Raw genomic sequence first — 25488 nt, forward strand, 5'->3', positions numbered from 1 at the left:
TCATTTTTAACACCAACATGTTCTCTGTAGCTCTGCTGCTGCTGCTGGCTGCTGGATCCTGTGAGTTTCACTGAGGCACTGACAGCATGTTCACCTTAGACTGTCTGCTCACTGTTTTCACTCTCCTAAACATCATTTTTTTCTTTCACAGGTGTGAAAAGTGAAACGCTTACTCAGCCAGTCTCTCTGACTGTACAGTCAGGTCAGCCTTTAACCCTCAGCTGTCAGGTCTCTTATTCTGTCAGCAGCTACTGGACAGCTTGGATCAGACAGCATGCAGGAAAAGAACTGGAATGGATTGGTGGATCTGGAGAAGGCTCTGGATGGAGTACATACTACAAAGATTCACTGAAAAACAAGTTCAGCATCACCTTTGTTTCTTCCAGCAACACAGCAACTCTACATGGACAGAATATGCAGCCTGAAGACTCTGCTGTGTATTACTGTGCGAGAGAACCACAGTGACTCAGAAAAGCAGCAGAGCTGAACAAAAAAACCCTCAGAGGCTGTGCACATGTACTACTTAACCAGAGGAAGTGCTGTTTTCAGAGACAAAACAGTTTATGTCTGTGATACAATTCAAATGTAAGCCTTGTTTTCCAAGGCTATAGACAGTGAACAACGCTAAGACACTCAGTAACAATAGAGCATATTTAAAATGTATTTTTCAGTCATTTCTGAGCACTTTTGTGGCATCTAAATTGTCACCTCATTAACAAGGTGGAGAACCTGTTCAATTACATAAACAGTTTTCTTGCCTCATATTTAGTTTACATCAATAGTACCTTTCTTTGAGGCAGCAGAACAAGAAAGCACTAATATGAAATAGATATCTGTGAACATATTAGCATTGTTCAGTGGATATTCTTCTTATCCACAGATGCAATACTGATGATAACTAGAATGCTTTTAAAAAGAACATTTTGATAATATATACTAGGGTGATAGCATATCTGCTATCAGTCAGAGAGTAACCATCCTAAAAACTGCTTCCTATGAGATCTGATTAAGTTATTTCTTCATTATTGGGATTCAGCAGTACAGCCTCCACATTTATTTCAGGAAGCCACCAGAAGGAGGAGCCCTGGGACTTTGATGTTTTTTTCTCTATTTTTCACAAAATGTCACAAATACTTCAGAATGGAAAGAGACCACTGTTGAAGATTGGACCAGCAGTTATGATTCAGGAAAGCAAAACAACAGTGTGGCTGAAGACCAGATCACTTTCAACAGGATTCAAACAGGGTCAAAATTACCAGAAGACTAAACAAAGTTGCTGTTTCCCCTTTTTTTTTCAGATTCACAGAAATTGAAAGAAATAAAAACTACCGTCTAACTGTGACTTTTAGCAACGCAGCTAAAGTTTAAATTTATAAAACCAGTTTTACCAAACTGCGTGCTACATTACCCAGCTGTTTTAAACATTTTCATGTTTAAAGTTATTTGCAAATAAATTTCTAAAATAAAAAAAAAAAGCTTCAGCTAAAATTTATGTGAAAGACTTTGCTGAGACTTTTGTTAAAGAAGAATGTGAGACATATTTCCACCTAACGATATAAGCACTGAAATGATCAAGCAAAGAGCTGCATATTTTAAAGATAAAGAAATAAATAAAACAAAAAGCAGGCAATCAGTTCAAGACTATGCATTTTGTTCCTTCAGTTAAGAAACCCTTCATTCAACAGTGTTACAGTCATTACTGCTGTTATCTGCTGCAGGTGTAGGTTCAGTTTTAACCTGTGGAGTCAGGGGAGGATCTATGCTAACTCTTCTTTTAAAGGGATTCAATCAGGAGTTATTGTACAGTTTATGAGGATGTGGAAAAAACGAACAAACAAAAAAAAAACTTTAACATACTTTAATTAAAACATATCACCATTGAACCTTTTCTGTCATAGAATGGATAAATCAGTCATCTGGAGCTTTCTCTTTGTAGTTTTTATTCACAATGAGATTTTCAGACCATTTTTATGATATTCGTTCAGTGATTCATAATTTTGACTGATAATAACCGTAACATGTTTTGTTATAGGAGCCTGGAGTGAGATCAGACTGGATGAATCTGAATAAAAAGACCTGGAAACACAGGGAAGATGTCTTGTGTCATCTCTGGTTACAGCATGACAAGCTATTATATCCACTGGATAAGACAGGGAGCAGGGAGAGCTCTGGAGTGGATGGTAGGATGGATGCTGGTTAAAACGTCGCCATCTATGGAAGTTCCTTTCATAGTCGTTTCATTATGACTGAAAATGTCCCTACCAGCACCCAGTACCTCGAGACCAGCAGCCTGACAGCAGAAGATTCAGTCTTCTGTTTACTTTTATGCTTGAGAAACACAGCAGTAGAGCAGCTGTACAAAAAACCTCGACAGAAATCAAACACTGTAAACACAGAGACATCTGGTTTCTGAGAACTGTTCAATGACTTGAATGAAAGTTAATACTGGTCCTTCTCAAAATATTAGCATATTGTGATAAAGTTCATTATTTTCCATAATGTAATGATGAAAATTTGACATTCATATATTTTAGATTCATTGCACACTAACTGAAATATTTCAGGTCTTTTATTGTCTTAATACGGATGATTTTGGCATACAACTCATGAAAACCCAAAATTCCTATCTCACAAAATTAGCATATCATTAAAAGGGTCTCCAAACGAGCTATGAACCTAATCATCTGAATCAACGAGTTAACTCTAAACACCTGCAAAAGATTCCTGAGGCCTTTAAAACTCCCAGCCTGGTTCATCACTCAAAACCACAATCATGGGTAAGACTGCCGACCTGACTGCTGTCCAGAAGGCCACTATTGACACCCTCAAGCAAGAGGGTAAGACACAGAAAGAAATTTCTGAACAAATAGGCTGTTCCCAGAGTACTGTATCAAGGCACCTCAGTGGGAAGTCTGTGGGAAGGAAAAAGTGTGGAAGAAAACGCTGCATAACGAGAAGAGGTGACCGGACCCTGAGGAAGATTGTGGAGAAGGGCCGATTCCAGACCTTGGAGGACCTGCGGAAGCAGTGGACTGAGTCTGGAGTAGAAACATCCAGAGCCACCGTGCACAGGTGTGTGCAGGAAATGGGCTACAGGTGCCGCATTCCCCAGGTCAAGCCACTTTTGAATCAGAAACAGCAGCAGAAGCGTCTGACCTGGGCTACAGAGAAGCAGCAGTGAAATGTTGCTCAGTGGTCCAAAGTACTTTTTTCGGATGAAAGCAAATTCTGCATGTCATTCGGAAATCAAGGTGCCAGAGTCTGGAGGAAGACTGGGGAGAAGGAAATGCCAAAATGCCAGAAGTCCAGTGTCAAGTACCCACAGTCAGTGATGGTCTGGGGTGCCGTGTCAGCTGCTGGTGTTGGTCCACTGTGTTTTATCAAGGGCAGGGTCAATGCAGCTAGCTATCAGGAGATTTTGGAGCACTTCAGGCTTCCATCTGCTGAAAAGCTTTATGGAGATGAAGATTTCATTTTTCAGCACAACCTGGCACCTGCTCAGTGCCAAAACCACTGGTAAATGGTTTACTGACCATGGTATCACTGTGCTCAATTGGCCTGCCAACTCTCCTGACCTGTACCCCATAGAGAGTCTGTGGGATATTGTGAAGAGAACGTTGAGAGACTCAAGACCCAACACTCTGGATGAGCTAAAGGCCGCTATCGAAGCATCCTGGGCCTCCATAAGACCTCAGCAGTGCCACAGGCTGATTGCCTCCATGCCACGCCGCATTGAAGCAGTCATTTCTGCAAAAGGATTCCCGACCAAGTATTGAGTGCATAACTGTACATGATTATTTGAAGGTTGACGTTTTTTGTATTAAAAACACTTTTCTTTTATTGGTCGGATGAAATATGCTAATTTTGTGAGATAGGAATTTTGGGTTTTCATGAGCTGTATGCCACAATCATCCGTATTAAGACAATAAAAGACCTTAAATATTTCAGTTAGTGTGCAATGAATCTAAAATATATGAATGTTAAATTTTCATCATTACATTATGGAAAATAATGAACTTTATCACAATATGCTAATATTTTGAGAAGGACCTGTATATAAATAATATGCTTATTTTTCAAGGTTTGGCAACATTTTATTGACAATTACTTTTGACAGTGATTGTATTTAGTGAGGTCCTTTTTGTTACAATTTATCAAATTGTTTTATCTGACTAGCTAAAGCAAAATTCAACTAACTGCTTTTGGGACAGACTGCTAAAAAATTCTATTTAAAACTTTTCTTTGCTCTGTCCAAACATTAAAAGTAGTTCAGCTTTTTGATTTAGGAGATCTTTCATGCATAAGGGATTTGTAGCTCAGAGTTAATTTGACTCAGTAAAATCAGTATATAAGTAAATGCGCAGAGTGACCAGTTAGATCATCAACATTATCAGCAAAGCATAAGAAAATGATAAAATGATGTGACTCAAAATTCAACAGCTCCACGACATAAAAAAACAACAGAGGCAACTGTGAGATGAGTTTCGTCACATGAGTGAATGTAGATTGGGAGCAGATAAGGTTTTAAGTCCAGTACAGACAGCAGGTATAAGTCGAAAGATCTTTAATATCTAATCCTGAAAGAATTGGTGGTTAACCTTCCTGGAGGAGTTAATTGAAAACTTCAAAGAAAGGATAAAACAGTGGACAAAAAATAACAAGACAAACTTTAGAGTAGGAATGTTGCTTTTATCATTAGGTACACAAATTTAAAATAAAACATGTCATTTAAAATATACCTGCTTACAACAGGTGGATGCATTCCTTTATTGAGCTAAATGTTTTAGACCGTTTTTTAGCTTGTCTTTTACCTTCTATGTTTGATATGTTTTTTTACATGAAATGTAAAAAAGCAACACATGAACAAGTGATCAAAAAGGTACCTCAGACACTTTGGGTTCTTGGGATCCACATCATTATCTGCTTGCTGACCAAGTTCAGACAGCAGCAGGAAAAGAACAGAAGCAGGTTGCAAGTGTCAACATAAGACAATGCTGAAATCTAATAATCGCAATCAGTTCACTTTTACCATATTATAATACAATAATTGATACAAGTCTAAAAAAGTGTGCATTTCATAATGATCTAAGCTGTTCTTAAGCAGAAAGCCTTGATGAAGCCTGAAAAAGACACAAGTAAAAAAAAGTATTGAATAATGGTGCTAAATCAAATCAGTACAAGCGACCTATTACTCAACAATATGCAAAGTCAGCCTGTTTAAAAGGAAGTGAATTAGTCAGAGGAACAAAGGCCGCCCATCATTTCAGAGGATCAACCATGTTCTCTGTAGCTCTGATACTGCTACTGACAGCTGGTAGCTGTGAGAAGCTTTCTACAGATTCAAGCTAACAATTACAGTGGATGCATTATGTTTAAGATGAATGGTGAGAATAATGCTTTTTTTTCTGTTGCCACAGGTGTGTACTGCATTGATCTGATCCAGCCAGACTCCAAGGTTGTCCAGCCTGGACAGTCTTTGATCATCACCTGTCAGCCCTCTGGTTACTCTGTAAGCGATAACAGCTATGCAACAGGTTGGATCAGACAGCGTCAAGGAAAACCGATGGAATGGATATTTCACATGTGGGGTGCTGGTAACTTTTACCAAAATGATGCTCTGAAGAACAAGTTCAGCTACAGCAGAGACACTTCGGCAGGAACAGTTACAATAACAGGACAGAACCTGCAGACTGAAGACACAGCTGTTTATTACTGTGTGAGATGCCCCACAGTGATACAAACCACAGACAAATCTGTACAAAAACCAATCAGCCAGGAGGAAACACTCACACACAAGGTTCATATGAAAACATGTACAAAGATTCTACAGACAGAGCTTCTGTGGAGCTGCCCCCACTTTATACGAGCATCACAATATGAGCTTAACTTCGAGAGATAACACAAATATGCTTTGCTTTGCAGATTTCATACAATAAACCTTTACAGACGTGAATAAATAGTTGAGTGTTTCAGCATTAATGCAACTGTCTTGTCACCTTCCCTGCAGCTAACAGCAGTGTAGGAGAAACTTTTCAGTTTTTTATTTCAATGAAAAAAAAAAGGTTTCAATATGTTTTTAAATAAAGAACAAAAATGATATGAAGCTGAAACAAGATAAAGTTTAGTCATGGTTGTCATGTGTAGTCAGTTATTCTAATCTATGCTGGGATTTTTGTTCAAAATCATACAAAATACACATACATACAGAGAACACATAATGGACAATAATCAAACCTTTCAGCTATTACAAAAACTGATGAATAAGGTGTAGACAACTTGACCATTCATTGAATCGTCTAGTGTTTATTTTAAGCTTATCAACTCCTGTGCAGGAACCTACGTGGCTGAACATTTACAATACTTATGAGCCACCAATGGAGGCGCCATCACACCAAAAATGATTTGACACCAAATAATTGTTAAAATAAACTGTTAATTTGAAAAAAAGAAGATAAGAAAGAAACATAAATTGCTAAAATGGCCTTTTACTAAATTTTGGTGGAATGAATCCAGCGCAATAAAAATTTACTTATCTTTGAATCTGTACTAATAACTAATAATCTACAGGTAACATGAACAGCATTTGTAGCAACAATAGGCCAATAAATAAACAACAAACAACCAATTGGAGACAGCTAGTATGAAACAAGAAATAATATATGTTTCCCTCTCTTGTTTAGAAATTGTTTATTCAGAATCATTACATAAATCACCAGTCCAGTTTCTTCCTGTATTAGGTTGCTTGCTCTTTTTCAAACTGTGGAGTCAGGGGAGGGTCTATGCAAACTGTTCTTGTCTTAAGACCAAACCATCAGCAAGATCTCAAGCAGTTTGTGGCTGAACACAGAAAATTATTTTCTTGAATATTTTTTTTCAGTTGTTTTTGTGATAGAATGGCAAAATCAGTCATTTGGAGTTTTGCTTTTGTCGTTTTCATTCACAGTGAGACTTTTAGTTCATCACTTTGAAATTTATCCAGTGATTTATAATTTTGATTTCAGATAATGACCACATGATGTTTTCTTACAGGAGCCTGGAGTGAGATCAAACTGGAGCAGTCAGCCTCTGAGGTGAAGGGACCTGGAGAGACAGTGAAGATGTCTTGTGTCATGTCTGGTTTTGACATGACAAGCTACAATATCCACTGGATAAGACAGAGAGCAGGGAGAGCTCTGGAGTGGATTGGGTATATGAACGCTGGTAACAACGATCCCAGCTATGGAAGTTCCTTTCAAGGTCGTTTCGTCATGACTGAAAATGTCCCCAGCAGCACCCAGTTCCTTGAGATCAGCAGCCTAACAGCAGAAGATTCTGCTGTTTACTTCTGTGCTCGAGAAACACAGTGACTGAAAGCAGTGGAGCAGCTGCACAAAAACCTCCTCTGATAAAAAAAAACACATCTGTTTTCTGAAAACTCTCAAAATCACTAAGAATTTAATAATTCAAAATTTGTTTGGATTTCTTTTTCATGATGTTATTCTGAGAACATTTTACTCAGGAGAATTTTGGACAGCGATCATGTTTACTGAAGAAAAAATAAAAACCTGCCGATGTGAGAGACCAACTTAAAACAGTTTTTTGCTAAGTATAGATACAAACATTGGGTCGTTTCCTGAGTTTAAAAAAATAAAAACAATTAAAATTAAACAAAACATCTGCGAGGGAACCTGAAGAAATATTTTTCTTTAGCACAATAAAGATTTAAAAGAACCTGTGGCTCACTGAATACAAAACTAACTACTAGGACGATAAATACTTTATTTCCAACATTGATGTATTTTTTCAAGGTATATCAGATAATACAACATTAAAATTCTGGCAGACTGTTAATTAAGATAAATTTGAATAATTTGGTTAAATGTGGAAGAGCAAAGATGATAAATGAATATGAGAGAATCTTCCAGTTCATCAATCATGGGAAGGATTAGTCTACAGGATACAGTCACACATATGGTGTCATATCTGAATATGTATAAAGAGACTATGAGGAAAAATATGTGGTAATCTTATTCTGTATAGAGAATTGTTCATTGATAAAATGTGTGTGACAAATCATGGTTAACCTTGTCCAAGTCAGTCATGTTTTGTAGTTCCCTTTACAAGAAATGAACCATTAAATGATGCAGATGGCACGTCTCCTTGCTGGTTTTATACTGTTAGGGTTTGAAAACTTTTGTATTGTTTATCACTCATGTCTGCTCTAAGTGGTATTCCCTCCTACATGCCACAGAAAGGAATATGTGGGAGGCGAGTGAGTTATGATTACCAAGTCCTCACTCCCTCTCTGTTTAAAATCAAGACACATGAACCCTAACCTTTCTGACCCAACACACACACACACACACACACCCTGAATATTTGTTGAACTGTGTGTGAACCAGCATGTATAAATAAAGAGGGAGGGGTGCCAACACTTTGTAGTCTGTACTGCAGAGCTACCCTTGCAAGTAAAATTGACTGTATCGTTCTTGCCTCTGAGTTGACTAAATAATACCTAACATATACTATGCATGTTTTTTGCATTATAAGGTAAACTGTAAACTGATTGTTCATCATCAACATTTTCTCTGACCACCACAACAGCCAGCTGTGATGCAGACTTGGGGAGGCTATTTCTTCAATTAAATTAATGATATTCCACATTATCTGTAATTTTTTTGTTTTTTAAATTAAGGTTATTTTATTCCAAAATACAAAAGAAAAATGACTGAGAAATGCATTAACTTCATTCTTTTCGTCCCACCTTGCAACTGCCAACAGTAAAGAATAAGAGGGAAAATGGAAATAACAGGGGAAACGGCCAATATAAATTAACCAATCAATGTTTGTTTGGACGAAATAATTAGACTTTGAACCTCCTACTTACAGTGTGCAGATGAACTCCTCAGATAGTGAAGGTAGATTGATAAAACATCTAAAATTCATCAGTCATGGGAGTGAATGAACCTAGTAAGCAGTAAATTGGAACTCCTTAACCACCATGAGAAGCTGGAGTTCGAATGATAGTAAAGCTAAAACAGGACTCAAATTATATTAATCAGACTGATCAGCTCAAGAGAGTACAAAAGGGACAGAACAGAGCTGATTTAAAACATGTCTGTTTACAACAGTAAATTACAACTTGCTGTAGGGTCTGTTATTCTTTTTTAAAACTTTTGTTTTTTGTCTGACTTCATGACAAAAGGTCAACCAATATCCAAACAAACAATTAAAACCTCTGGAAACTCAGTTTTTGTTTTAGTTTTAACGTTTACATCTTCAGCTAATTGGTGACAGAGATCAAGCAGGATTGTTAAAATTAATAGTTTTTTAGTACCTAAAAGGGTTTAGTGTTTTCAAAGCCTTGATGAATCCTGACACACATTGGTTGGTAAAAAAATATCAAAACACTGATCCCATATGAAGTTAGTACAGACAACGTGGTTCTCAACAATATGCAAGTTTAGCCTGTATAAAGGGAAGTGATGTGCCTGTGTTAGTCAGAGGAACAAAGACCTCCCATCAGTTGAGCTTCAGCATCAATCATGTTCTCTGTGGCTCTGATTCTGCTGCTGACAGCTGGATCCTGTGAGGAGCTTTGTACAGATTCAAACTAATAATTCCAATTGACAATTTGACAATTTGAATTACTCACTGCAGTTGTTCTCTTTATTTCCACAGGTGTGTACTGCATAGATCTGATCCAGCCAGACTCCAAGATTGTGCAGCCTGGACAGTCTCTGACCATCACCTGTCAGCCATCTGGTTACTCTCTGACTGATAGCAGCTATGCAACAGGTTGGATCAGACATCCAAAAGGAAAACCAATGGAATGGATTTTTTACAGGTGGGGTGATGGGGGCTTAACCCAAAATGGTGCTCTGAAGAACAAGTTCATCTGCAACACAGACACTTCTGCTGGAACACAAACAATAACAGGAAAGAACCTGCAGCCTGAAGACACAGCTGTTTGTTATTGTGTGAGATACCCACACAGTGACTCAAACCATGGGAAAACCTGAACAAAATCCCAGCAGTCAGAAATAGACTTCCTAACCATCTGACCAGACTGACTACTGCACAGGCCGCTGCTGACTTTAACAATGCATGTTTGCTTAATTATAGGCAAACTCTGAAATATTAAATATTAAATGCCCAGTCATCCATATAACTTTCATTTCACCTCATTTGTAGCCAACTGTCATGTTCAGAGCTCAAACTGTAGCACTACTTCTACTAACTGCTGATATATTTTTACTAAAGTAGATATAAAAAGTTGTCATTGTAAAAAAATACTCAAGAAAAAGAAAAAAGTATTTGGAAAAAGGCTGCTCAAGTACTTATTAACTGATCACATCTTATTTAATTTGCTAAAATGATGTATTTGGCCTGACAAAAATATGAAGCAAGTAAGGTGTTTTAAAGAATGATAAAAAAAAGTGAGTAAAAATGAATAACATCATTAAAGAATAACAAATATAGGCAACTATATTGCAGTATATACCTTGACCTCAAAATGGCACAGCAGGCTCATCAGATAGAAAATGACAGAACAATAAAGCTCGTGTACAAACAAGAAAAGAATGGCAAGTTGGAATACAACAGAAATACAAAAGCGAAACAATAGTTTTAGCCAATGTCCAGGATACATCTGTTTGTATTGGCTGTTAAATCACTGACTCGAGCTGTGCTCTACTACTAGTTAGTCACTTCTAAACTCTTGTATGGGTTGGGCTTCATAATTCTCTTAAGGATGCAGATGTTCTTGTTGCTTGTACCACAATTTTCCTTCCACCTAAATTTATCAACACACTTGGAACAGCCATCTTTGCAGGAATTATTTTTTGAGAGTTTTCCTTGTGGAAGATGTCACTGACTTTCAAGTAAGCAGACTTTCCAAAGAATGTGTAGGCCAAAACATGAAAGATGATTGTAGATGAACAATACCCAGAAAAAACTTCTCTCCTGTCTGTTTGGAGGGATAAAGTGACAGAGAGGGAGGGTCAATGCCAACTCTTTCTCTAACTAAAACTGCACATTCATCTGGAAGACTCATAGTTTTTGTCTGTAAACATTGAGAAGTTTTAACATTTTGCAATAAAATGGAAAAACATTCAATTAATGTATTTGCTTTTAAGAATAGGTACACAAAGCTTAAATAAAACTTGTCATGTAAAATATACCTGCTTACAACGGGTGAATGCATTCCTTTATTGAGCTAAATGTTTTTAGACTGTTTTTAGCTTCTTTTACTTCTTTGTTTGATATGTTTATTTTTTACATGTAATGTTGGATAACTGCCTTGACAGATGATCAAGCAACACATAGACAAGTGATCAAAAATCCAGGAACCTCAGACACTTTGAGTTCTTGGGATCCACATCATTATCTCCTTGATGACCAAGGTCAGACAGCAGCAGGAAAAGAACAGAAGCAGATTGCAAGTGTCAACATAAGACAATGCTGAAATCTAATAATCGCAGTCAGTTCACTATTACCATATTATAACACAATATTAGATAGAGTCTAAAAAAAGTGTGCATTTCATAATGATCTATGTTGTTCTTAAGCTGGAAGCCTTAATGAAGCCTGAAAAAGACACGAGTATTGAAAAATGGTGCTAAATAAAGTCAGTACAAGCGACCTACTACTCAACAATATGCAAAGTCAGCCTGTTTAAAACGAAGTGAATTAGTCAGAGGAGCAAAGGCCGCCCATCAGTTCAGAGAGGATCAACCATGTTCTTTGTAGCTCTGATACTGCTACTGACAGCTGTAATATAGAATATATTAAACATATATATATATATATATATATATACATATATATATATATATATATATATATATATATATATATGTTTGATCACAAATAAATCAGATATAGTAACAGTTACAATAGTGTTCCCTTGAAAAATACTGTTTCATGTCTTACCTTCACACAGGTACCAGAGGTTTCCATGTAGACCTTAAAACTGTGGAACTATACCTGATTTATTTCAAGTATGTAATTTTAGGCGGAAATCACTCTAAAATCCTTCAGGGCTTAACAGGTCAGAGGAAAATCATCATAATTAACAGAAATAAAGACTTGAAAGCAACAGTCTGTGTTTAATTAATCTATATAATGTGTTTCACTTAGTGAACTCGGTTACTGAAATAATTTAACTTTCTGATAATATTCTCATTTATTTAATGACTATATTTGGTGGTGGTTTTTGAAACGGGTAACATGAACAGCATTTGTAGCAACAATAGGAAAATAAATACATAACAGACAACCAGTTGGAGACAGCTAGTGTGAAACAAGAAAGAAAATATGTTTCCCCCCTCTTGTTTAGAAATTGTTTATTCAGAATCATTACATATTCACCGGTCCAGTTTCTTCCTGTATTAAGTTGCTTGCTCTTTTCAAACTGTGGAGTCAGGGGAGGGTCTATGCAAACTGTTCTTGTCTTAAGACCAAACCATCAGCAAGATCTCATGCAGTTTATGGCTGAACACAGCAAATAATTTCCTTGACACAACAGTACAGCAAAGCATGTTTGATGAGCTTCTCTTCCCCTGCAAACTATTTCTTACGTTATGTTTAGGGAATGAGGCATGACTGCTGGTGATTCAAAATATAATTATGCTCTTAGTGTGCCATATAGTACAGAATTGTAATCCAACTCCTATAATGTATCGCATCCTCTCTGCTCTTTCATGTCTCTTCCTTATGAAATATAAATCTTGAAAAAGTGCAATGTTGTAAAGTGATGGTAATAGTGCAAGCTAAGAAATGAACAAAGAACAATGTAATTGGTGGGCGCGGCTGTGGGCGGTCCAGCTGGTAGTGGTTAGGTTAGTGTTATCAATCATTTATCGTTACCAAGGTGAACTGCTCAATATATCATGATATTCATTTTAGGCCATATCGCCCAGCCCTAATTAACACTCAAATTTGTCCATTCGTTGTCAGTGCAATGTAATGTTTGGCTGTGACAGTCCGTGCACGCACACCAAAAGCTGGACATAGGAGGGGTTAGCGCACCTCAAAAACAAAAAAGGGGGGTGGGGGGGTAAACATTGTATCAGATATACACTCTTATCTTCCTCACTCTTCTTTTTGTGTCTTTCAGCTGCTGCTCGGCAGTTTGATGCAAAGCTGACTGACAGGGACTACAGCGAAACTATCAAGAAGTGGCTTCGTTATGCACCTGAATGGGAAGGAGGTATCCCAAGGAACTAAAGTGACCCAAAACCAAGTCAAGTTAACCAGAGTCAAACTTAGGTTACCCCAACACACACTGTTTCACTGGTTCATACAGTGTTGTGACTATAATTCTGAATGTATTTTTTAATATTTAATATTAATACCTTAATATTTTGGCTGCACGGTGGAGCAGTTGGTAGCACTGTTGCCTTGCAGCAAGAAGGTCCTGGGTTCGATTCCCAGCCTGGGGTCTTTCTGCATGGAGTTTGCATGTTCTCACCGTGCATGTGTGGGTTCTCACCGGGTACTCCAGCTTCCTCCCACAGTCCAAAGACATGCCTGTTAGGTTAATTGGTCACTCTAAATTGACCTTAGGTGTATGAGTGTGTGCATGGTTGTTTGTGTATTGCCCTGCAATGGACTGGCGATCTGTCCAGGGTGTACCCTGCCTCTCGCCCATAGACTGCTGGAGATAGGCACCAGCTCCCCCGCAACCCACTATGGAATAAGCGGTGGAAAATGACTGACTGACCTTAATATTTTATCAAATATTATTTTGGTCTGTTAAGGGTTGTCGTGTGAATACCAGCTCAGTAAGGCGGTAGTATTAGGACAAAATCGAAAAGGGTGAGCCAAGCACTGAGATTATTGAACAGCAAAACTCTGCACACACATGGAATGAATTCACACAATTTCTTAAAATACAATAATTTATTAACAAAAATAAGTCAACTCAAAGTCAAATATATTTCAATCAACAAACTCTTTACTATGCAGAAACAATCCAACTAAACTACCAATCAGAATTAAAGAATAACGAAGACTAATGGGTTATGTAGAATATAAACAAGTTGATTAAAGATGGTTGAAACCATGACCAAAAGAGTGATGCAACATTACCATGCAGTGTTTATGTTTGAGAACCAAGGATTATCTTGAAGAATCTGGAAATTAAGTTAAGTTAGTCTTGGAACTAACTTAGGCAATAATCAGCAAACCTTTAGACAACCATTCACAATGCAAGATCAGATAAAATATTATTTTAAGAAAATAATGTTTTAAGAATGATCTGCTGAATAAAACCAACCTTCTGGATGACTAATTCTCAAAGGTGTCTCATTAGCTGCCTTTACTTATTAAAATAATATTCAAATAAATATTATTAAGGGAATGATAAAATATTTCAGGAAGCATTTTGGAAAATAACCAAATCATTCTGGAGAAATGGGGCTTAATGGTATTTACTTAGTTATCAAATTTAGTAAAATAATGTTAGGGAAATATTATTTACTGGATTAAAAACTAACAGGTCGCACAGCGCATGCTCGCCGACCAGATACTGAGTGTGGAGCGGACCAACCCGGACTCCTTAGTTATCGTCGTTGGCGACTTTAACAAAGGTAATCTCACCCACGAACTCCCCAAATACAGACAGTTTATAAAATGTCCGACCAGAGAGGACAACATTCTGGATCACTGTTACACCACCATCAGAGACGCTTATCACGCCGTCCCACGTGCTGCACTGGGCCAATCCGACCACATCATGGTCCACCTGATTCCTGCATACAGGCAGAAACTAAAGCTCTGCAAACCTGTTGTGAGGACGACAAGGAAGTGGAGCAGTGAGGCTGTGGAGAATCTCCAGGCGTGTTTAGGCTGTACAGACTGGGATGTGTTCAGGACTACTACCAACAGTCTGGACGAGTACACAGAGGCTGTGACTTCCTACATCAGCTTCTGTGAGGACAGCTGTGTACCATCATGCACCAGGGTGAGTTACAACAACGACAAACCCTGGTTCACAGCTAAACTCAGAAGGTTAAGACTGGATAAGGAAAAGGCCTTCAGGAGTGGGGACAAAGACATATACAGAGAGGCAAAGTACAAGTTTGGCAAGGCAGTGAAAGAGGCCAAACGACTGTACTCTGAGAAGCTCCAAAACCAGTTCTCAGCCAACGACTCTGCGTCTGTCTGGAAAGGGCTCAAGCAAATCACCAACTACAAGCCGAAAGCCCCCCACTCCATCAACGACCGACGCCTCGCCAACGACCTGAACGAGTTCTACTGCCGCTTTGAAAGACAAAGGGACAGTCCTGCAACCATCTCCCACGACGCCCCCCAACAGCTGCAGCCACAATCCACCACCCCCATCTCTCCAACCTCAAGAGGGGCCTTGGCACCTCCAACCCCCACCCTGAAGTTCCCCCCCACCAGCCCCCTACCCACGCCGAGGACGGCTCTTTCCATCCAGGAGAGGGACGTCAACAAACTCTTCAGGAGACAGAACCCCCGGAAAGCTGCTGGTCCGGATTCTGTCTCACCAGCCAGCCTGAAGCACTGCGCTGATCAGCTGTCTCCAGTCTTCACAGACATTTTTAACACCTCACTGGAGACATGTCATGTGCCAGCCTGCTTCAAGTCCTCCACCATCGTCCCTGTTCCCAAGAAGCCAAGGACCACAGGGCTTAATGACTTCAGACCCGTCGCCCTGACCTCTGTGGTGATGAAGTCCTTTGAGCGCCTTGTGCTCTCACACCTAAAAGACATCACCGACCCCCTCCTTGACCCCCTGCAGTTTGCCTACAGAGCCAACAGGTCTGTAGATGATGCAGTCAACCTAGCCCTTCACTTCATCCTCCGGCACCTGGACTCCACAGGAACCTACGCCAGGATCCTGTTTGTGGATTTCAGCTCTGCCTTCAACACCATCGTCCCAGTTCTGCTACAGGAGAAGCTCTCCCAGCTGAGTGTGCCCGACTCCACCTGCAGGTGGATCACTGACTTCCTGTCTGACAGGAAGCAGCGCGTGAGGCTGGGGAAGCACGTCTCTGACTCCCTGACCATCAGCACCGGTTCCCCCCAAGGCTGTGTTCTCTCTCCTGTGCTCTTCTCCCTGTACACCAACAGCTGCACCTCCAGTCACCAGTCTGTCAAGCTTCTGAAGTTTGCGGACGACACCACCCTGATCGGACTCATCTCTGATGGTGATGAGTCTGTGTACAGATGGGAGGTGGACCATCTGTTGGACTGGTGCAGCCAGAACAACCTTGAGCTCAACGCTCTAAAGACAGTGGAGATGGTTGTGAACTTCAGGCAGAACCCAGCCCCACCTGCCCCCATCACCCTCTGTGACTCCACAATTGACACTGTGGAATCTTTCCGCTTCCTGGGAACCATCATCTCCCAGGATCTCAAGTGGGAGCCAAACATCAGCTCCCTCATCAAGAAAGCCCAGCAGAGGATGTTCTTCCTGCGGCAGCTGAAGAAATTCAACCTGCCAAAGACTATGATGGTGCACTTCTACACAGCCATCATTGAGTCCATCCTCACCTCCTCCATCACCATCTGGTACGCCGCTGCTACAGCCAAGGATGAGGGCAGGCTGCAGCGTGTCATTCGGTCTGCTGAGAAGGTGATTGGCTGCAGTCTACTGTCGCTCCAGGAACTGTACACCTCCAGGACCCTGAAGCGGGCAGGGAAGATTCTGGCTGATCCCTCCCACCCCGGTCACAGACTCTTTGAGACTCTCCCCTCTGGCAGGAGGCTGCGGTCCATCCGGACCAAAACCTCACGCCACAAGAACAGTTTTTTCCCATCTGCCACCAGCCTGGTTAACAAAGCCCGGAAACCACCCTGACACTGTCCCTTTCCCCCACACCCCCCCTTTTTTTGCTGACAGGACACTTGTAACTTGTAACTCTATGTGTTACATTAACGCTCAGCTTGGACTCCTGCTTTACTTGCACTGCTTTACTTGCACAATGATCACCTGCACTGTTGTATTGCTCTTGCATCTTATACTGCTCTATATTTACTCTCACTCACTTAAAACTGTGCACATATATTTATATTATATTGTAGATATGTTTATACTGTTTAATTTGTACTGTATTGCACCGACTACGCCAAAACAAATTCCTTGTATGTCCAAAAACGTACTTGGCAATAAAGCTTTTCTGATTCTGATTCTGATTCTGATTCAACCTTTCTAGGTAAATATTCTTTAGCAACAAGCACATATCCTTACCTGTTAGCAGTTAAAGCTAACAAAAGAAGCTGATAGCTTAGCACCAGAATCGAACACACACCTTTAAAAATACCGTCAATAAAAGGGTTAAAATGCATAAGCGCGGACGGCGCTTTATGGCCGATCTTCTGTGTTTAAAATCACCCTTTAAATAAAGTTTGTCTTAACTTTAAAAACACACAAACACAGAACACAAAGCTGAGCATGTGTGCTGCAGATAGCCTGCTAGCATCAAGATAGCAGAGTTCAACACAAACAAAACCAAACTTCATAAAATGAAAAACGTTTAGATCATTTCATGCTAAATATCTCTCTATTACTCTGCCCAAACCTAACCTCATGAACCATGCTGAGGAGGAGTTGTCCGGGCAACGACGAAGTTTGAAGAAACATCCACATTCAACAAACTATTAGCTACAGCTGACCTCCTTAGCTGCGGAGAGTGGAGGCTGACCTGTCGATTGGCCAAAACTGCACATTACCACGTTGATGCAGTCCTCCTTCAGATCGGGAAACTCCTCCACTCGGCTTCATAGAGACAGCGTCTCTACAGGGAATTCTCTGGAACACAGTTTGGTCCTGCAGGCCTCAGAGAGAAAGTCAAGCCAGGCTTGTACCTTAATTCCCATTCATGAATGAATCTACCGGATACAAAGACAGTATTTAATTCGTACTTAACTTAACTTAGTGCATATGAGCGATGATCGCATGACACTCTCGGATCCAGTTGAAGAGTTATGTCTTTTTGCCAGCAAAGAGACATTAGCGCGCTGTGTCCCCCCTGTCCAGTCCCTCTGGAGGCCGTGTGGAAGAGAAAGACTTGTGGGAGAAGTGGGGGTTTTATACGGGCAGTGGCATCATGGGAAGTCCGCTGTTACCCCCCCTTTCCTCAGTTGCTGGAAGTCGGTTAAATGCAATTTATTTTAACACTGTTCTTCCATGGACATTGTTGTTTTGTCAGTCAAAAAGGAGTCAAGTCTACTTGAATGACTTGCCACTTCAGCCTGTTCTTGCATTGTTGTCTCCAAAGTTGCCCTATAGTTCTACAAAATTACAGACCCTGTTTGGAATATATATATTTGTTAGGATTGTGTTCTGTTTGGTGGATCTGTTTGTGTTTACTCACCTTCCAGAGTCAGAGTGGCATGGGCACCTGTCCAGGATTCTGCTGATGAGAACAGCTGGCATTTAAGCTCCTGAAAGTGATCCATTCCTCGCCAGATTATTCAGTCACACTGGTACTGATTGAGACAGCCAATAATTTATCTTTGAGACTCACTTGACCCTGCTAACAGATGCAGGTACAGTAATAATTTTGAGAATTATTATTACAATCTTTTGATGTGTCCAAAGTTCAATACACCTGAATCAAACTGAATTATCTCATCATACACTCAAGTTTTACAGAGTCATGCTAATGACCTAATTACGTGATTCAGGTGCTGACAGAGAGACATCTAAAAGTTGCAGGACAGCGGGCCTTGAGGCCTGGAGTTTGACACCTGTGCTCTATGTACGACAAATATTTACTCAGAAACACAGAAACAACAATTTCCAAAGATACTCCTTCAGTAAAACAGTGACTAAATGGACAAAATCTGCAGCCTGAAGACTTGTTATATGACTTGTTATACTTCGAAGCCACCAGAGGAGGCACCTTCAGACCACAAATACAGTAATATGACACCAATTTACTGTTTGAAGGGAAACCTGACTAGTTTGTGTTTACCAACAAAAAATAAATAACTTTTCAGACTTACCTGTCCACATACACTAAAATGTTAAAGGATTATCCTATGAGAAAAGTAACTTTACACTTTTGACAGAGGAGAAAATTTGAAAAAGAGGGTGATTTAAGCAGTTAAAGTTAACAAGAAGGAGTTATTACAAAAGTTTACCTTTGAATTTATCTTACAAAAGTTTACCTTTGAATTTATCTCTTTTACTGCAGTTTTTTTGGAAGTGTTTCTCACAAACACTGGTTTATCTCTTAAGGAGTTATTTTATTGCCTGAATGATGCATAGGTCAGAGTCAAAATGTCATGATCCTTGGGTGTTAGGACAAGAGTGTCCAACGTTGGTCCTCGAGGGCCAGTGTCCTGCTTGTTTAAGATGTTTCCCTGCTTCAGCACACCTGATTTCCACTGATGGCTGATTAACAGTTTTTTTACTGAAGAGCAACCATCTGAATCAGATGTATTAAAGCAGAGAAACATCTAAAACATGCAGGGCACCGGCCCTCAGGTACCGACTTTCTCTTCCTGTCATATTCTGTGTTTATTACTATTTGTTGGATGTTGCCCTTGTGTTCTGCTTCATTCATGTTTATACGTTTATCTTGCCAGTCTCCCTGCTTGTTTTCTGCCCCAGCTGATTCACATATCCTCCTGATTACTCTCACCTGGATTCAGTGCCATGCGCCACTTGTCCCACAGTATACAGGTCCTTCTCAAAATATTAGCATATTGTGATAAAGTTCATTATTTTCCATAATGTCATGATGAAAATTTTACATTCATATATTTTAGATTCATTGCACACTAACTGAAATATTTCAGGTCTTTTATTGTCTTAATACGGATGATTTTGGCATACAGCTCATGAAAACCCAAAATTCCTATCTCACAAAATTAGCATATCATTAAAAGGGTCTCTAAACGAGCTATGAACCTAATCATCTGAATCAACGAGTTAACTCTAAACACCTGCAAAAGATTCCTGAGGCCTTTAAAACTCCCAGCCTGGTTCATCACTCAAAACCCCAATCATGGGTAAGACTGCCAACCTGACTGCTGTCTAGAAGGCCACTATTGACACCTTCAAGCAAGAGGGTAAGACAGAAATACATTTCTGAACAAATAGGCTGTTCCCAGAGTGCTGTATCAAGGCACCTCAGTGGGAAGTCTGTGGGAAGGAAAAAGTGTGGCAGAAAACGCTGCACAATGAGAAGAGGTGACCGGACCCTGAGGAAGATTGTGGAGAAGGGCCGATTCCAGACCTTGGGGGACCTGCGGAAGCAGTGGACTGAGTCTGGAGTAGAAACATCCAGAGCCACCGTGCACAGGCGTGTGCAGGAAATGGGCTACAGGTGCTGCATTCCCCAGGTCAAGCCTCTTTTGAACCAGAAACAGCGGCAGAAGCGCCTGACCTGGGCTACAGAGAAGCAGCACTGGACTGTTGCTCAGTGGTCCAAAGTACTTTTTTCGGATGAAAGCAAATTCTGCATGTCATTCGGAAATCAAGGTGCCAGAGTCTGGAGGAAGACTGGGGAGAAGGAAATGCCAGAAGTCCAATGTCAAGTACCCACAGTCAGTGATGGTCTGGGGTGCCGTGTCAGCTGCTGGTGTTGGTCCACTGTGTTTTATCAAGGGCAGGGTCAATGCAGCTAGCTATCAGGAGATTTTGGAGCACTTCATGCTTCCATCTGCTGAAAAGCTTTATGGAGATGAAGATTTCATTTTTCAGCACGACCTGGCACCTGCTCACAGTGCCAAAACCACTGGTAAATGGTTTACTGACCATGGTATCACTGTGCTCAATTGGCCTGCCAACTCTCCTGACCTGAACCCCATAGAGAATCTGTGGGATATTATGAAGAGAACGTTGAGAGACTCAAGACCCAACACTCTGGATGAGCTAAAGGCCGCTATCGAAGCATCCTGGGCCTCCATAAGACCTCAGCAGTGCCACAGGCTGATTGCCTCCATGCCACGCCGCATTGAAGCCGTTTTGGGTTTTCATGAGCTGTATGCCACAATCATCCATATTAAGACAATAAAAGACCTGAAATATTTCAGTTAGTGTGCAATGAATCTAAAATATATGAATGTTAAATTTTCATCATGACATTATAGAAAATAATGAACTTTATCACAATATGCTAATTTTTTGAGAAGGACCTGTATAGTACATTTCTGGCAGAAGAGATTAATTTGAAAGGACGGGGATCAAAGCAGTTGATGTTAAACAGGAAGAATCATTGCGAAGATGTACTGCGGCATTTTACAAAAGAGATGGCATCTTGAGGAATGATCAGTACATCAAACATTGGTTTAAAGGCCTGAAGAATCCCAAAGACTAACCTACGCATATTCTAAGCTTAGTATCATAAATGAATCATGGACATGAGCTGAGAGTTAAAAAGTTATAAAATTAAATATGTTTTCAAAGAAAAACAAAAAAAACCTGTTAGAATCACAGGATTATTGTCTAACGTTTGTAATTATATTTTCCAAAACCACAACATTCCTTCTCTCATTTTTTTGTTCACTTTGAGACAAGAGTGAAGTGTCTCTCAGGTAAATTAGTTAATATCCTGTTAATTTCACAATGAGGTCTTCTTACTATTGTTTTTACTAAAAACGATGCAAACACGACAGCAGTTTGATATTTTAGTAATCAGCTATTGATCACCAATTGAACCATTTGTTCCCATAATTTATAAAGTATAACATGTTTTGCTCTGTCTGCTGTAATCTTTACTTTGCACAATCACATTTTAAGACTAATGTTACTATTTCTAGACAGACAATTTACATTTTCATTAAATACTTTAAGTCTCTGCAGTAAACAAACCCAATGCTGCAATGCCTTATTTAAGGCCACATGAACTTTCCTGTGTTGCTGAAAGAAAGAATACTGGATTAAACTCCTTTCATTGCCCTTTGAGCTTGATCATAAAAGATACAAAACTAAATGTGAAGATTCATCAAAGTAAATGTTAAAATCATTGTATATTATAATCTTTTCCATAAGATAGTTTATAAGTGCACACTTTAGAGCAAACTTTGGGAACAAATCAAAAATCTTAAAAAAGTTTTAAAATTTTATAATAAAAGTGCTTACACCTTTTTCCTGCAGAGATTAAGTAAAATGTTTGTATGCAGTTACTTTAATATTAGTTTAAATTAGATTTATTTAAATAATAAAAATAAACATCATATCTAAACGGTTAATGAAATCTTATATTACACCACGGATTTTGTCTTGTAAACACCCAAAATAGGCAATATAAAATAACAAATGTCAAGGAGAGATCAAAGATAAAAAGTACAACAGATTTTCTGAATCCTCCCAAAATTAAACAACAAAAGAAAAGCTGAGCAAAAGCATTCTGTGGTTAAAAACAAGAAATTCTCATGATTCAACTCATTTGAACCATGTTTCCCTGTGTGTTTAACAAGACTAAGAGAATACAAGAAAAAAAATAGAAACATTATTCCTTAAAATTAACTCAAAAACTACTACTCCTATCAGTACTTTCGGTACTGTCTTTGTTTTTGTTTTTATAATAAATAACTACATATAATTATGTACAAACATCTACAAACACATAACATCCAGTCCTGGCTTAGTTTTGTTGGGGGCATTTATTTTGGTTGTATTGGTTTGATTTGACCTGATATTGAATATTTTACAGTGCCTTGAGAAAGTATTCGGCCCCCTTGAACTTTTCAACCTCTTGCCACATTTCAGGCTTCAAACATAAAGATATAAAATTCAAAATTTTTGTGAAGAATCAACAGCAAGGGGGACACAATCGTGAAGTGGAATGAAATTTATTGGATGTGTCAAACGTTTTTAACAAATAAAAAACTGAAAAGTGGGGCGTGCAATATTATCCGGTCCCTTTACTTTCAGTGCAGCAAACTCACTCCAGAAGTTCAGTGAGGATCTCTGAATGATCCAATGTTGTCCCAAATGACTGATGATGATAAATAGAATCCACCTGTGTGTAATCAAGTCTCCGTATAAATGCACCTGCTCTGTGATAGTCTCAGGGTTCTGTTCAAAGCGCAGAGAACATCATGAAGACCAAGGAACACACCAGGCAGGTCCGAGATACTGTTGTGGAGAAGTTTAAAGCCGGATTTGGATACAAAAAGATTTCTCAAGCTTTAAACATCCCAAGGAGCACTGTGCAAGTAATCATATTGAAATGGAAGGAGTATCAGACCACTGCAAATCTACCAAGACCCGGCCGTCCCTCTAAACTTTCATCTCGAACAAGGAGAAGACTGATCAGAGATGCAGCCAAGAGGCCCATGATCACTCTGGATGAACTGCAGAGATCTACAGCTGAGGTGGGAGAGTCTGTCCATAGGACAACAACCAGTCGTACACTGCACAAATCTGGCCTTTATGGAAGAGTGCCAAGAAGAAAGCCATTTCTCAAAGATATCCATAAAAAGTGTCGTTTAAAGTTTGCCACAAGCCACCTGGGAGACACACCAAACATATGGAAGAAGGTGCTCTGGTCAGATGAAACCAAAATCAAACTGTTTGGCCACAATGCAAAACGATATGTTTGGCGTAAAAGCAACAAAGCTCATCACCCTGAACACACCATCCCCACTGTCAAACATGGTGGTGGCAGCATCATGGTTTGGGCCTGCTTTTCATCTCAGCTGTTCCACCTTTGACCCCTCATTGCTCACACCATTTTGCTCAGCATTTCTCTACATATTCCTCAGTATTTAAGCTTACAGATTGTCATTGTTTGCTGCTGGCTCCTGTCATTATAATCTCCATTATGCCTGTGACGATGCCCGTGTCTCTCGTCCTGTTTTTCCTGTTGCTAGTTTTCCGGTTTCCTTTATAAAACCGTTTGCATTCTCATTAAATGTTCATCAAACGCTCCCATCTGTGCCTGGGTCTTACACCACAACCACAAAACTTGACAACTCCATTCTATCTACTCCTATTTTACTTTCCTAACAGAAGAGTCAGGATGAGAGGATAATAGTGAAGAAAAATTTGGGTAAAATATGGACGCTTGACAAAAGCACATTCTAACTGTAAATATACTCAATTAAACTTCCAATGTTAAATTGTAAATGGATATTTGATATGTGGGGTGGTGGGACCTTCTACCAAAATGATGCTCTGAAGAACAAGTTCAGCTACAGCAGATACACTTCGGCAGGAACAGTTACAATAACAGGACAGAATCTGCAGACTGAAGACACAGCTGTTTATTACTGTGTGAGATGCTCCACAGTGATACAAACCACATACAAATCTGTACAAAAACCAATCAGCCAGGAGGAAACACTCACACACAAGGTTCATATGTAAACATGTACAAAGATTCTACAGACAGAGCTTCTGTGGAGCAGACACCAGTTTATACGGGCATCACACTATGAGCTTAACCTCGATAGATAACATAAATGTGCCAAATTTTGTAGAAATGTCTCTAATGCACAATAATCCAATAACTTTGCAGATTTTACACAAGAAACCTTTACAGATGTGAATAAATAGTTGGGTGTTTCAGCATGAATGCAACTGTCTTGTCACCTTCCCTGCAGCTAACAGCAGTGTAGGAGAAACTTTTCAGATTTTTCTTTCAATGAAAAAAAAAGGTTTCAATATGTTTTTAAATACAGAACAAAAATGATATGAAGCTGAAACAAGATAAAGTTTAGTCATGGTTGTCATGTGTAGTCAGTTATTCTAATATATGCTGTCTGATTGGTGCAGCATCTTCTTATCTTCATTCTTTCTTATTTTCTCATATTTACTGAAAAATAAAACAGCTGATAACAATGTTTTGGGGATTTTTGTTCAAAATCATACAAAATACACATACATACAGAGAACACATAATGGACAATAATCAAACCTTTCAGCTATTACAAAAACTGATGAATAAGGTGTAGACAACTTGACCATTCATTGAATCGTCTAGTGTTTATTTTAAGCTTATCAACTCCTGTGCAGGAACCTACGTGGCTGAACATTTACAATACTTATGCCCACAGCACATGGGCACACTCCCACAGGGGGGCGGGGTCCGGGCCGGGGTCACTCAGGTTCAGGCACAAGCCCAGGCTAGCCCAGGTTCAGGTGCTGAGGCGGTCTGCTTGTCTCTACCCCCAGAGGGAAGGGGACCACCTCCTGGGTCTGGGGGCTAATTGTCCCTATGGGGTTTTGGCACCTGGACCTGGGAGTATAGAGTATGTATGGGGAGTGTGAGTGAGTGCATAATGTCCACTATTGTTTGTCTTTACTTTGGGTGCGTGGGTGTGAGTGTTTTTATGTGTACGCATGAGGGTGGGAATGTGTGATTGTGATTGTGTGTGCCTGTTTTTTGTGTCAGGTTGGATCTTGGGCTGCTCCCTCTTCTGAATCAGTTTAGGCCCCCATCGAATGTGGGGCCTATTCCCTCCCCGCCACACTATCTGCCGGGGGTTGGTGTCTCTGCCTGGCGGTGTACTTGTGGTTCTCGGTATCTGGGGCTGGGTGCTTTGATGTGTGCTGGCTCCCTCCTGGTGGCTGCT

General features: G+C 39.7%; 1 protein-coding gene and 1 gene segment (V, D, J or C); both read left to right on the plus strand.

Annotated features, from left to right (window-relative positions):
• On the plus strand, window positions 1-465 carry LOC124863104. The segment is given in 2 exon segments: window positions 1-60; window positions 152-465. Coding segments are annotated over 2 exon segments (357 nt in total).
• A 4746-nt stretch (window positions 466-5211) lies between these two features.
• Window positions 5212-25488, plus strand: part of LOC124862937 — a 294054-nt gene continuing 273777 nt past the window's right edge. Inside the window, exons 1-3 of the mRNA XM_047357154.1 lie at window positions 5212-5320; window positions 5418-5727; window positions 24057-24064. Of these exons, the coding sequence (XP_047213110.1) occupies window positions 5278-5320; window positions 5418-5727; window positions 24057-24064 (361 nt within the window). The 5' untranslated portion in view covers window positions 5212-5277. The remainder of the gene's footprint in view (window positions 5321-5417; window positions 5728-24056; window positions 24065-25488) is intronic.

This window comes from Girardinichthys multiradiatus, chromosome X (assembly GCF_021462225.1).
Source record: "Girardinichthys multiradiatus isolate DD_20200921_A chromosome X, DD_fGirMul_XY1, whole genome shotgun sequence".
NCBI classification, from domain to species: Eukaryota; Metazoa; Chordata; class Actinopteri; order Cyprinodontiformes; family Goodeidae; genus Girardinichthys; species Girardinichthys multiradiatus.